At 41.6% G+C, this 13,971-nt stretch overlaps 2 protein-coding genes across 2 annotated transcripts in view; one reads left to right on the top strand and one right to left on the bottom strand.

Moving 5' to 3' along the window:
* The window catches only part of bmp6 (bone morphogenetic protein 6), a 41,860-nt gene extending 36,400 nt beyond the window's left edge, over window positions 1-5,460 (top strand). The window contains exons 5-7 of the mRNA XM_061093573.1: window positions 1,725-1,801; window positions 2,882-2,992; window positions 3,584-5,460. Of these exons, the coding sequence (XP_060949556.1) occupies window positions 1,725-1,801; window positions 2,882-2,992; window positions 3,584-3,733 (338 nt within the window). The 3' untranslated portion in view covers window positions 3,734-5,460. The remainder of the gene's footprint in view (window positions 1-1,724; window positions 1,802-2,881; window positions 2,993-3,583) is intronic.
* Window positions 5,171-13,768, bottom strand: txndc5 (thioredoxin domain containing 5). Its single transcript, XM_061093574.1, has 10 exons — window positions 13,552-13,768; window positions 11,550-11,702; window positions 11,067-11,172; window positions 10,869-10,965; window positions 9,979-10,094; window positions 9,211-9,297; window positions 8,889-9,041; window positions 8,463-8,545; window positions 7,846-7,975; window positions 5,171-7,270 (listed from the first exon to the last, which is right to left on the bottom strand). Exons 1-10 carry the CDS (start codon window positions 13,737-13,739, stop codon window positions 7,148-7,150), a joined length of 1,236 nt encoding a protein of 411 aa, XP_060949557.1. The 5' UTR covers window positions 13,740-13,768; the 3' UTR covers window positions 5,171-7,147.
* Window positions 13,769-13,971: the final 203 nt, after the last annotated feature.

Genomic DNA, 13,971 nt, shown 5'->3' with positions numbered 1-13,971 from the left:
CTGTTGAAGAGGCAGGTCAGTCAGTCCACAGGGAGGGAGGACGAAAACACGTGACCCAGTATCCATGTGCATCATTAGCACATGCACACATTTGACCATACACACTCTTGAAAATATAATCCCTGTGTTTCCACATTAGCACACGTCCAGGGAACTCTCTTTCCTTTCAGAAAGGAAGGAACCTGAAACTGGGGGAAACACCTGATTGCATGCGACAGTTATATACGACCCTTTGACCTCACCCCGCCACTCGTCTTGCATAATCAGACTCATCGCCATGGCAATGTGTCTGACGTGGACAGCGGTCAGTCTGTTCGCATTATGACTCGGCTACAGGGGGAATAAAAACTCTCCAGCTTGTTTGTAGGTCTTTAAACCATCAGAATCGTCTGTGGTGGCACTAAGGTCTGGATGAAGTGATGGTGCCCCTGCAAAATGGTGTCGAGGGAACATGTCGGGGGAAATACATGTGAGAAGGTGATTAAGGTCGCTAAAATAGCTAAATTGCTAATTTACAACAAAGAAAATTATACGAAAAAACTAATAAAGTCATATTACGAATGAAATGAATGAATAAAGTCATCATTTTAGGCTCAGATTAGATAATTTCCCCCTTTTTCAGGCCCTAATACTCTGTTGTACTTAACAGCCTAAGCAGTAGTCAGAAACCCATATTGTGACCCAAAGGTTTTCTGACAAAACATTATTTTTGGCTTTATGATTAACTTTGAACTTTGGGGACGTGTCGTCCAAAAAGCCAATGTTATAAAATCCCTTGTGTGCTCAAGGCTGAAGTATTATTTAAGGCATTGTAGGGCCACCAAGACACTTGGTTTGCTTCTGACTTTAGGTGGTCAAGGTTGTCAGAGGACAACTCCCTCCTGGATTACAGTCTTTCAACAATACACGACCTTAGTCGCTGCCATAAACTTAATTTTCTCTCTCTCTTTATTTTTCTCTGGGAGGTTTGTGAAGAAGAAAAAAAAGTTTTCAAAACTATAAAGGCCAGACAGCGAAAGTAAGTGAGAGAGAGAGAGTCCTTGGAGAGTCAGTGGAAAGTTGGTGTCACAGTCTAACAGTGTGTTGACTGATGCCAGCAATGACCTTCTCGACTGTAAAAACCAAACGTATACCTGGGACTGACCGCCCGGCTGCCGGGCAGCTGCAGAGTGGAACAGACATAATTGAGAAGAAAGTGCAGAGCGGGAGAGCCCATAAACACACACGTCACTGCGTCACTGCTTGTGCTTCTGCCATGCAACATTTAAATGCAGATTCTGAGTGTAATGTGGCACTTTCACATGGTTTAATTGGATTCTTTTTTTTAATTGCTGTGTGACCTCCCATTAGCAGTGTTTTAAGGGTCTTTGTGGGACCGAGGCAAAAGGGACTTGCAGGGCCCAACATCAAACTGAAGCAAAGTGCAAACCCAGACCATCATCCCAGGAGTAACAGAGCTGAAAAAATGCATTATATTAATTATCGTTTTAATTTGTATTTGTCATTTTATCATTTAATTATTATTATTTGCACTTTGCCCCTTCCGTACCACATGGGCTTCTGAAGCTCCTAACTAAACTGTTGCTGCTGTGGACAAACGTAGTCGGCCGTTCTCAGGGGCCCCCCACCAGCCGTGGGCCCCAGACAGTGGTCATGTAGAATCACACGTTCATACCTCCATTAAAAGATGCAGTTTCCTGAGGATGTCTGTTCTTTTGTTGCAGATTACAACAGCAGCGATCAGAAAACCGCCTGCAGACGGCACGAGCTCTACGTCAGCTTCCGGGAGCTGGGCTGGCAGGTAGCAAACATTTTCTTCACATCTCCATAGATTCAAACAAGTCCTAATGTATATGTGATGAACCAGTGATCCTCACAGTGACTCTCTTTATTTGTGTTTGCTCAAAGCTAAAACATTTCAGTTTTCAGTTTGGTATCTTGCTGATCCATAGGCACACGACACTGCATTATTTTTCTATATTCACACACACGTCTACAGTGCTATTTGACCAGACACATCAACCCCACAGTGTGTCCGGCTGATATGAAACTGGTACTAACAAACCAGGCTGTGCAAAGCTGGGAGAAAGTCTGTTAAAGTATCCTGAGTAGGAGGAGGGGGTAGATTTAGCATCAGGTACGTGTGTGTCATGAGGAAATGTACAGAGGAAGAAATAGAAGAGGACAAATTGGGAGGGGGGCAATGGGAGGGAGAAGTGCAGAAAGACGAGAAGCAGATGAGTGAGAAGAGAAAGAGCGACAGAGTAAGGGAGGAAGGAGGAGAGAAATATGGCTTTTCCGAGCGATTCCACAGACACTAGTGTTTGAACAGAAACGTGTCCTGAGGCATCGAGGTCAGGTAGACTCCTGAAGAAGATGTAAAATGCGGCAACCTCAATTTAAAGGTTAAAACTTTTACCAAGCCCATTCTACATGTTATCTATTATAATATTTAATTCAATCATCAAATCTTCATCATCTAATTTAATGTCACTGATTTGTTATAATATATATAAATAAATAAATAAATAAAAAGAGACAGCACTGGACCCAAAGGAAATTCAAAAGGATTGCATTGATACACACTCACTTTATCAATTTCTGAAGTTTATTTTAGATAAAACTGATGCACTTTAATAGATCCTCCCATATGAAGATTATAATATTCACTTTTTTTTATTCAGTTTAAAAAGAGACCATTTATTTTGGAGGCTGTAATTTGTGCTGCTGTTGAACTGCACTGGAAAACACTGATATGTGTTCCATCACATTCATATAAATGAAGGCCTTGAGTACTGCTGTGATTAGCCATTATTCAGAAAGAGTTTAGCTGAATGTGATTGATTTAATCTGCTTTTTTTTTTATCATCACATGTCTCAGGACTGGATCATTGCTCCGGAAGGCTACGCAGCCAACTACTGTGATGGAGAGTGCTCCTTCCCCCTGAACGCCCACATGAACGCCACCAACCACGCCATTGTGCAGACACTGGTAAGGCCAATACACAGGAGGTTACCACACAGCTTGTGGTATTTGGTTGAGCAAACAGGATTAGACAACCTAGTGAGGGAGGTTGTTCTATCCCGTTTTTTCAACCCAAGTTAATTTCAAAGAAAAAATATCTCCTAACATTTCATGACTTACACAGGGTTTTACATTCCTTCCTTAAACACTTAAAAAAGCTGGCATGTGTGAGTTTTAATTTGTTTCATGCTACTTACTTTTTATTTATTTCCATTGTTGTTTTAGCCTTTTGTGAAGCATTTCTTAACTTTGTTGCTGTAAAAACAAAGTTTAAAGCCTATTATTGTTATTATCACTTATTATGTTTGTTTGTTTGGTCTGGATTTTTTAAGGCTGGTAAAAACTTTATGGATTTTTGAAGAACTCCTGCTGTTAATGAATTTCTCCTGATGCCCAGTACGACTCTTACAGCGGTCAATGTCTACATTACTTAAAAACTAGAGCTCCAATATTATAACCCCAGTCCTGCAGTAATGCAATAAAATATTATTTTTAGATTAATTCAGATGTGGACTGCATGGACAGGAAAAGGCTTTAATTATTTCCTGTGTTTTTCAGGTGCACCTAATGAACCCCGAGAACGTACCGAAGCCGTGCTGTGCCCCCACCAAGCTGCACGCCATCTCGGTGCTCTACTTTGACGACAACTCCAACGTCATACTGAAGAAATACAAAAACATGGTGGTACGGGCCTGTGGCTGCCACTGACACCTTCAAGGACCAATAATATTTGAACTGATATAAAAAATAAGGGGGGTTGACAAAGGGCTGCAACTGCACCAGCGACTCCTGAGTGAGTTTGACCTCCAGTAGTTTCTGCACAAATCCTCAGCCTGCAAGGAAGGTCCGCCCTTTACGCGTTGTATTCCAAGAATCCTGGACAGCTCAAAAGCTCATTTGTCAACGAGGCATCAAACTAAGTAGGGACCATTGAGAAAACGTCCGACTTCCCCCTACTCCATTGCTGAGTCACCAAAGGGTCAATCGCCCTCTTTACTGGCTTCGGAGTGGAGTCTTTCCTCCAGGGGTCTGCAGGTGAATGAATGATCATGTGTGTGTGTTGCAAGGGGGTCAGTCTGTCTGCGTATTATGTGTTTATGGAAGAGTGTGTATGGATGCCGAAGAGGCTACTGCACCTTCTCCCTCACTGAGAGGGCGAGGGCAAACCTGAACTGTTGGGGGACCAGTCTAAGTGCTGCTTACTTTCCCTTCTCCCATACAAATATATATATACATTATATATATAGTTATATATATTTAAAACCAAGATGCTCAACTCAATGACATAAAATAAATGGTTTGAGTCAGATGGAAAAAAAACACGAGAGCAGTTTCCTCTTCAGATGCCGTCAACCCAAACAATCTAATACTGACTGAACGATTGGACTCGTTTGTTTCATATTTCCTTCCTCTTTTCCTGATGTATTTTCTTCTCAAGCCATATTTGCCTTCCTAGAATATAATATGGACCAAACCAAAGTAACCGCACACTATTTTAGCAGTGCACCGCTGCGAATATCCGCTCCGTGTCAATATTTGCCGGGCTCAAGCTGAGCTGCGACTCGCCGGGCTGGTTCAGCTCCCGATGCATGTTCTGGCTAAACTGGTGTTTTTCCTCCAAAGAACTGAAGACTAAAGCCTTATCCCTCCGACGTACCACAAATGGCCATTTCCACGTTGCTGCACTCGCAAAGTTAACAAACGTTCCAGCCCGGACAGCTCGGGAGACATCATGGAAAAACATTTAGCGAGGCGCACACCGGCCGACAGAACCGTTCCTGTGCCAGCTGTCTGAAATTAGCCCTTTGCTTTTTCACCCCGGAGGGTAAAATTATGTCGAGAAGTGTGTCCAGTAGCAAACACTCTCTCCATTTGAACATGTTACTGTGAGCTTTGAATGGCTTTTAGAGACCATATTATAATGAAAAACTAATACCAGTAAAGAATCAAATTACCTTACATGACTAACCAACTATAAAATTACAAAATATACCTCTGGTAAGCTGCTGTTTACATTTGTGATCATGTTTAGACTGTTTTATTGTAAATACTTGTACATTCTCAGCTTATTTATTGCACCTTTTATTAAAAAAGAAAAATCACATACCTTAATAACAAAGACAGATGCAAAAACACAATGAAAACTTATTTTTGAAAAAATTTATTATGAAATCTCATGTTACAACTTGCCATTATTTACCCTTTTTTGTACAAAATCCATGGGAAGAGCACAACCCATGACTCACAAGGAAAAAAAACTTCTCACTGGAGTTTTCTTTTTTAAGACCATGTGCTATCCATAAAAACTTTTACTGACAAAGAACTGCTGTGTCTTACTGTTTGTATACCTGGTTTGGACAATAAATGGCACCCTGCATTGTGCATTTGCATGGTGTGGGCACGGCCTTGTGGATGGATGCAGTTTGTTACATCGCTACATGTTTAAACACAGGAAAAGGAAATGAAAAGCCTCAAACTGTGAATCCTACTCAAACCTTGGCCTTTGACAGTTAAATACCTCAGTACATGTTGGATTTGAGGGTTCATGCTATGCCTCAGTATGCAGTAGACTAAACATACACCTAACCAATGCTTACAGTGAGAATAGGAAGTTAAAACCAGGCTAATAATGGTTTATTTTGGTTGTATATGGTGAATTAGCAGCCAAGATCAGACCCAATACCCATGTAGCAGAGTCATAGTCCCCTGTTTAGTCAAGATACTGGTCTCACAGCCACCGACAGAAAATATAACATCAGAATGATTATTAAGAACCATTCATCTATTATCTATACTGCTTATCCTTTGAGGGCAACGAGGCAGCAGGAGCCAATCCCATCTGACACTGGGCATTTACACTCAACTGATCACACCTACGTCCAATTCAGGGTCGTCGAGACACACAGAAAGTTCCAAGCATACCGGAAAACTAATGCAACAGGCTGCCCCTATTAGGGACAAATGATAAAGATGGTAGATGCAGCTGGATCAACCACACCAACTAAATCATCCTAAGAGAAGTGATGTGATGCTAGATAGCCTGGCTGGCTTTGAGCTTAAGTTCTTTCAGTACTAACATTGCTTTATAAAAATGTCTGACCGCAGAGGAAAACTCGTAAAAGCTGTCACGCTTTTTCTTGAAAAGATGACTTAGAAAACAGTGCCAGCGAAAAATTACATTCATAAATTTGGCGATATTTTGAAAGGAAAGTTCTACGGAAACATTTGACTGTCTGATGGATGTTTCTGAATGAACAGAAGAAGCAGTAAGTCTACAGATGTTCAGTAACAGAGATATGGAGCGACATGGTCCAGGCATGAGAGGCTGAACACTGGGAGGAGCAGAGAGGGCGGGAGGAGTCGGAAAAGAAGTCCGGTGCATGACTTCGATCTTTGCTAATTTTCTGTACTTTCCAACAAGTATGAATAATTAATCAGATCTTTTATTTTCTCTTAATCACAAAGAGAAAAATGAAGTCGCGTCCCTGTTCCATGTCCGACTCCCTTAACGCAGCCTTCGCTACAGCGCCCTCTAGCCTGGGTTTCCCTGAGTGTTAAGTCAGACGAGCCATTAGTGGAGTGGATATGAGTTTCCCGCAACTTAACTCAAAAATAATAACATTCGGATGACGCAAGCTTTTACCAAGTACCGTAACATTAATGGCTCATGATTTAACAACAGATCCCATGTATAAAAAAATTCATTTATTTAAAAAAAAAGTCAAATGGCAACAGAAGTTTAAGTCAGAAACAATTGATTTTTAACCAGGAACCTTTTCAGTGTTACCCTTTTAATAAACATTACCTGTCTGAGGAATTCTGGTTCCGATCAATTGAGCAGTGCTTGCAAAGTGAATGTCAGACACAGTATTACTTCATGTGCAGGCCCAACTGAAACAATATTCTCCCCATTAGGAGACTTGAGGTCGAATAACAGCAATGACAAATACAACAGATCCCAAACTGAATCATTCTCTCCTTGAACACTGGAGAAAGACCAGACCACCAAACCCGAGTGGAGAGAGATAAAGGGAGAGCTCGCTTCTGTATGAGAGCGAGCGAGAGAGAGAGTGGTGTCCTACTGGTCAGATATGAAGTGTGGGCGCGGTCTTCACAGTTTTTCTACAGCTCGTCTCTCGCCTGCCTCATGATGAAGCTGTGCAAGCTCTCCAGGTCCCGTCCTCCGTGGTGCTCGTCACCCTGGTTCCCTGCCCTGAAGATGATCAGCGTGGGGTAGCCTCGTACCTGGAAGAGAGGGAAAACAACAAAATGCTTCAATGTGCTTACTCAGATGGAGAAAAAAATGAAACGGGGACAAACTAGGGCAGGTCTTTCGGAAAGATCCATAAAAGTTTACGAAGTCTATTTTTAGTAAGGAGAGAGGTTGCACTTTAAAAGCATCCAGGGGGATTTTAATGAAAAAACGAATACCAATAAAAATCTAAATACCTCGCATGGCTATTGTACCTTTTACAAAAAAAAGAAAAATCCCATTCCTTAATGACAAAGACAGATGGAAAAACAAACTTGTTTTTTTGGTGGTTATTATGAAATGTAATGCAACTTCCATTGGTTCGGCACAACCATGACCCACAGGGGAAAAAAATTCCACCACGTGCTATCCATAAAAACTTTTACTGAGAAAAAACGGCTGTGTTTGTGTACCTGGTTTGGACAATAAACGATTCCCTGCATTGTGCACATGGAAGCAACTAGAGGCTTATTTAAAAACCCTGCACATGAAGATAGGGAATTTATAAAAGTTGAGAACCACTGATGGCAGTAATGTGATTTACACAGTGAGACGTCCGCATACTTACAGAATACTTGTTGCAGAGTGTGCGCTCAACGGTGCAGTCCACTTTGGCTATCTTGACATCAGTGAGGCCAGGATACTCCTTCTTGGAAAGATCCTCCCATGTTGGAGCAAGATTCTTACAGTGGCCGCACCTAGAGAGCAGGATAATAAAGCAATTACATCATTTGAACAGTCAGAAATACTTTGGAGAATTTAAGTCAAGGGTTTGACCCAATTTAAGATTCAGACTCTTGACGTTTGACTTAAATTCCTTTCAGACATTTAAAGAATCATATACAACCGAATTTAGGGCAACTCATCAAGTCCTATTACTACTTTGTTTTATTATGTTGAGCTATCGATACTTTGACTTTCACAAAACGTGAAGTTAATCTGCCCAAATCACACACTCTGGGCTTCACACTGTTGAGTGTTGGAGCTGAAGTATGCACAGGATATGACAACGTGAAAATAACAAATGTTAATACATACTCAAAGAGACAAGCCTATATAGGACTCATTATAAAAGGTTCACTAGGTTTCACTTGATAACAGGATGAAACTTGCCTTAATAATGTGAGAAGAATGACGCATCAATGCAGATACAGGCAAATAAAGTCTCTTAAAATGTGATCTCACCATGGAGCATAGAACTTGATAAAGGTGAAGCCCTTTGCCACTGACTCATCAAAGTTTGTCTCTGTCAGGTCCAACACGCTGGTCTGTGGGAAGGGAGAGATTCTCACATTAAACAGTGCTAAATTATAAGTTAGGTTGTTGCGTGAAGAATCTGCCAAGCACTTTAAATAACGCTTGTATATAACCTGGAATTGGTAGGAATGTTGGAATTATATTGATTGGACTCGGTAATCGGAAAAAATGGCAACAAGCTACTTTTTATTTAGAATGTATGGATTTCTGCTCAATCCTGCCTTGCAGATTTCTATAGATCCAGCTTCAAGATGCTTCACAAATAAACCACCACCAAAAACCAGTAGATACATAAACAGTGACATGAAAATAATCCTGTGTGTCATGTTTCCTGTTGTCACAGTCCAGCCTTACCTCCTCTTTGGCCGGCTCATCAGATGGGATCTCGTTTGCCATTTGTTCGATGCTTGGTTCCTGCTCTGGCTCCTCAGCAATGGCGGCCTTCAGCTGATTGTCCACAAAGTCTTTGAAAGAGTCCAAGTCTCTTTTTCCTTTGTACTGTTCCGTCTACAAAAAGACAGACACACAAGCATTTTAGGAAGAGATCAATCATAAAAATAATAATATCTTAAGCAGAAATATTTTGCTGGACAGATGGATGCATGATGTGGCAAAAACTTGAGCTGAATGTCATTGGATGCAGAGTTCATTTAAAAGTTAAAAACCTCTTCCTCACCTTCTGGCCATTGTTGAAGAAGATCAGTGTGGGATACCCCCGCACTCCGTTGTCAGAACACACCTCATAGTGCTGTGTACAGTCCACCTGTGACATGAATAACATGTGTTGTTAAAGTAGAATGGTACAAACAACCGATTCCAGGAAGTTGAGACGCTGTGTGAAATGTAAATAGATCAAAGTGGGATCACTTGTTAAACCTGTTTATCGTATATTCAACTGACAACAGTAACAAATATATTTACTGTTTAACCTATCGAATTCAGTGGTTTCTGTAAATAACGTATGTATATTCTGAATTTTACATCAGCAATATCAGGATATGGTAGAGGGTACGTGGCTATGGCAACATATGTTGCCATCCACGTGTACCGTTTTTATCCCTGATTATTCAAACAAGACGATGCCACATCACACTCTGCAAATGTTATGACAGTGTAGTTTTATGGTTGGAGCGCAAATACTAGATAAGACAAAGTATATCAGGCAAGAATAGGAAAAGGTTTCACTTTCCAAACCTTGATAATAAGTGTTGCTAAAAGAAAAGGTGATGTAACACAGTGGAAAATGTGACATTTTCGGGAATGTGCTGCAGACATCAAAGTTCTAATAAATGTATTTTTAAAACAAAAGTGTATCAGTTTGAACAAAACTTAGCAAATTATCTGTTGTATTTGTGCTTTAAGCAGTGTCCCAATTCTTCTGGATTTAACCCATGTCACATTGCAGCAAGATCCTGTGAACCTTTACACAATCTGCAGGACCCACCTTCCCGATCTTGACATCATCGGCGTGCTCTAAGGTGTTGGCCAGCTGTTCCCAGGTTGGTACCATGGCTTTGCAGTGGCCGCACCAAGGAGCAAAGAACTTAACGAAATGAGCACCTGCAGCAAGAGGAGAAAAGCCAGATAAGAAATTGCAGATAATAAACCAGAAATTTGAACACAAATAGAAATATATAAAAGGAATATAAAGTAACACATAAAATACCCTTTAGTGTGTACTGACCAATAAAAGTACTAAAATGAGGCTGAACAACTTTATGGGTTCATATTATTCATCTGATGGAGCAAGGCAAAAGGTTGATTCCACGACAAACTCCTTACAGCTGCCATAAATTAAATTATGCACCTCTTACACTGAGATTATACACAATCAGTTCCACGTTTATTGCAGCCGTTTCCAAAATATGTAAACGCTGTTTCAAACATGCAGATGCCATAATCAGCTTTTCTTTTTCATTTATTTTTCATAAAAAGTCCAAATATTCAACTTAGGCAGAGCTTCAGTGAGACAATTATTGCGAGCACTGTTTATTTCTGAAAATCCAGGAACCTGAGGTGACAGGAGACAGGTGTTACAGTTGGTAATGCATGACTGGTTGTGATTCAAGTATTTGTGTTGAACTGTCAGTTATGTAAATCATGGCAATGAAGAGTTTCCATTCCCTAACGAATGATCCACAAACACCGCACAGTGTGGCCAAGAACCGAAAGTAGGTTTCAAAATGAAGACAAAACAGAACAAGTTTATCTGTTGGAGGCAGGATACAGCTGTGTAAATACACAAGAAGAAGTTACCTATTCATTTGCCTAGTTCGCTGTTACAACAGTACTCAAGTGAAGCATTAAACAGCAGATTTTATACTGGATCTTTACCTTTGGCTATATGGGCCTTGAAGTTCAGAGCGGTGAGCTCATACATGCCCTGTTTGGGCTCTGGGGCTTTGGGGGGCTCCAGTTCAGTCTCTGGTTCCTGGAGAACACACAAAAACAACCACCTATGAACACCACTGTTCTCAACCACTGTTCAGGGTCACTATAGTTTATGAACTTAAGTTAAAGAAAACAATTCACCCCAGGCTGCTCCTGGAGTGTCTGCAGCATCCACGTCTCCATGGACTGCAGATCTCTGGACCCCTGGTATTTCACTGCCTCCTGGTCTGGCCTGAACAACTTAAGCCTACACAGAACACAAAATATTTCAATTTCTTGATTCCCATCTTAAGTTACATAAGATTTACTCCATGCATACACAAACCGGCTGTTTTGTAAATCATTACCCAGAGTCTGCTGTGTTTGCAGGTGTTGTATTGCAGTGAGCAATAGCCAAGATATAAGAGGATGTCATTAAGATACAAAGAGAATATTTAACTAAATGCAGGTCAATGTGTCACGTCTGTCAATAAGTGATGAAGACAATTGTTTACTTGTATGTAAGACATGTTTTTCCACTAAATATAACAGCTAGTGCCTTATTTTTCAGTGAGTTTTCAGTTTCTGTTCGTGAAGGAAAAATGCAAGTTGTCTAAACTGACTTCATCCATGCCAAATACTTACGTGGGGTAGCCTCTAATCCCATGTTCACTGGAGCAGAACTTGGTGTCTTGGACGCAGTCGACCTTCACCACGTACACCTGAGGATCATCCATGCTGTTGTATTTGTCTCCCAGTTCATTCCATGCTGGCTGTAATCTCTGGCAATGGCCGCACCTGGACACGACAGTGGTACACACTCTTAAAATATATTTTTCAACTGACCCCACTTCCTAAAGAATTACATGCATTACAGCCCTGTGATAACAATCATATATAATGGTTTGATTGGTTTATGGTAGCATATATGAGGCGTGGTATTCCTGGAAATATCCCAGTGCAGATGGTGGCCTACTGCACAAACATCTGCTTTCTCCACTCTCCTCTGAATGAAACAAAGGAATAAATAGACTTGCAGGCAAGTATAACAGGGTCCAAGCACCCTGATGCAATTTGTATTTTCGAGAAGCCAAGAGCATTAACCAACAGGGGCTTCACAGGTGGTCTCCTTCCCCTGTCATCTGCTACTGTGATTCGCTGCCTTAGTAATCCAGCTGTTGTTGATGTTAACTGGCTTTCTGGCCATGTTTTCCTGCCTGTTCACCAATTGATATTGTTTACATGGTGGTATTGTAGCTCCTGAGTAAGCCTGAGAGTCATGATCCTCCAGAATATCTCCGCATTCTGCGTCATCGTCCAATTAACTTAGGTTGCAGTGAGATCTATCAAAATCAGATCAGTCATCTGTGCAAAACATTAAACCGTATACATGTAAATCAATAATATCACTTCCATGTTTCTGGGTCTGAAGATACAGAAAAGTGTGATGCAATTCTCACGTTTACCAACATTCAATGTAAGACCATGCAAGGTGAGTCCTTATGGGGGTACATTGCTTTATACAGTGGGCAACACTGTGGTGGAACACAGACATAATTTTTTTTAAATCGATATTCAATTCCCATACACTCAGAGGATGCTTGAAGCATGTGGACAACTGACAATACATATATGATAGAGGTTGTTGCATTAGATCCAATATAACTGCTGAGAGAATCAAAGCCAATTGGATTAAATAATGGTAAAATAAGAGCGGTAATTAATCATAATGTGATAGGGGAAAAGCTTGCCTGACATACTGTGTATTTTCTCTATGCTAAATGTTTTGTAATTCTTAGCCTTTTTGAAAAGGAGCACAACAGATTCTACGTCTAATTAATTAAATATATTACATAAACTCTAAAGGTTACATAATCCATGTCAGGAACACCAGTCTTAGACAGTAGTATTGAGTTTTAAACAAAGGTTTGGTGGTGGAGCTACCTGATGCTTCACGTTGGAAACTCATGACCTGTATTCAGGGTTTGACAATAAAAGAACATGTCGATCAGCTGATCTTATCTCCATCTTCACTCTCTGTATTTATCACCATCTTCTTCCTCTCTCTCATTACAGAAGATGATCCCACTAAACCAGACCAAGGTCCTCATCCGGGACCTCTGGAGGATCCGTGGACCCCACTTCTGTTACCGCTGACACACCACTAGTCAATCAGTGCCTGCCACGTAAGCGCAGCTCCCCGAACTTGCAACTTTGCCCAGTGACTGACAGTAGCAACTCAAAGTGAATGAACTAATGACAACAAACACTTTGGGTTGTTTCAGTTTGCGGATCAAGACTCACTAGAAAGTTTCAATAAATTCGAGCAGAGAGAAAAGTTGAAGCACCGAGGCCCGACGTGTAGAAGTACCCGAACCCGGTGTGCTGCAGTCGGCTATGCAAACCGGCTCTGCTAGTTAGCAGCTGAGCTAACGACGCCGGTAGGGAAATGACTGTGTAGCCAAACTAGCTTGTGTGCTAACTAGCTTACATGCTAACAAGCCACTTAGCTGCAACTTCACAAGTCCCTCGCTTGCACATGTTCCGTGCACGCTACGGACACACAACTCGGAGTGCACGGCTGTTGTCAACACTTGAAGTCAACGTGTTAACGTCGTTGTGAAAAACTTGGTGACTGTTGACTTACCACGGGGCGTAAAACATGACAAAGTGCGGCGCGGTGGGCACCGCCTCGTTGAACATCTCCACCGTGTACGAGTGCTTGGCGTGTTCATCTTCCTCTGCCTCCGCGTCGCAGAACACACCGGAGAGAAGCAGCGAGGCTAGACAAACACACGACCACAACGCCGGTGTGCGGTTCAGTGCAGGAGCCATGGTGAGTGTGTGCGTGTGTGTCCCTGCTGGTGTACTGTACAAAAAAGAGTGACTGTCCACGTGAACGCCCCCTCCGGCAGCGTCAGTCTAGAGGGAGACACGCTGTGGATGAGGAGCAGACATGGAGATCAGTGCAGGAACAGCTGTGAGTTGCAGTCACGATGTTGTGTAGATCTGCGAATCCGAATCCAGGCTCACTCAAGTGCCGGCTTTCCCGAGAGTACGGAAGCCT

Source organism: Limanda limanda, chromosome 20, assembly GCF_963576545.1.
Source record: "Limanda limanda chromosome 20, fLimLim1.1, whole genome shotgun sequence".
In the NCBI taxonomy this organism is placed as follows: Eukaryota; Metazoa; Chordata; class Actinopteri; order Pleuronectiformes; family Pleuronectidae; genus Limanda; species Limanda limanda.
The sequence above is the reverse complement of the archived record's forward strand: the minus strand, read 5'-3'. Positions and strand labels throughout refer to the sequence as shown.

What these genes read in the sequence shown, in the direction of transcription:
- txndc5 (XM_061093574.1), bottom strand. Translation starts at nt 13,739, where the DNA reads ATGGCTCCTGCACTGAACCGCACACCGGCGTTGTGGTCGTGTGTTTGT. An exon ending in GTCATGTTTTACGCCCCGTG is followed by an intron (nt 11,703 to 13,551) that starts GTAAGTCAACAG and finishes TGTCGTGTCCAG; the next exon opens with GTGCGGCCATTGCCAGAGAT. An exon ending in ATCAAGTTCTATGCTCCATG is followed by an intron (nt 7,976 to 8,462) that starts GTGAGATCACAT and finishes CCTGCTCTCTAG; the next exon opens with GTGCGGCCACTGTAAGAATC.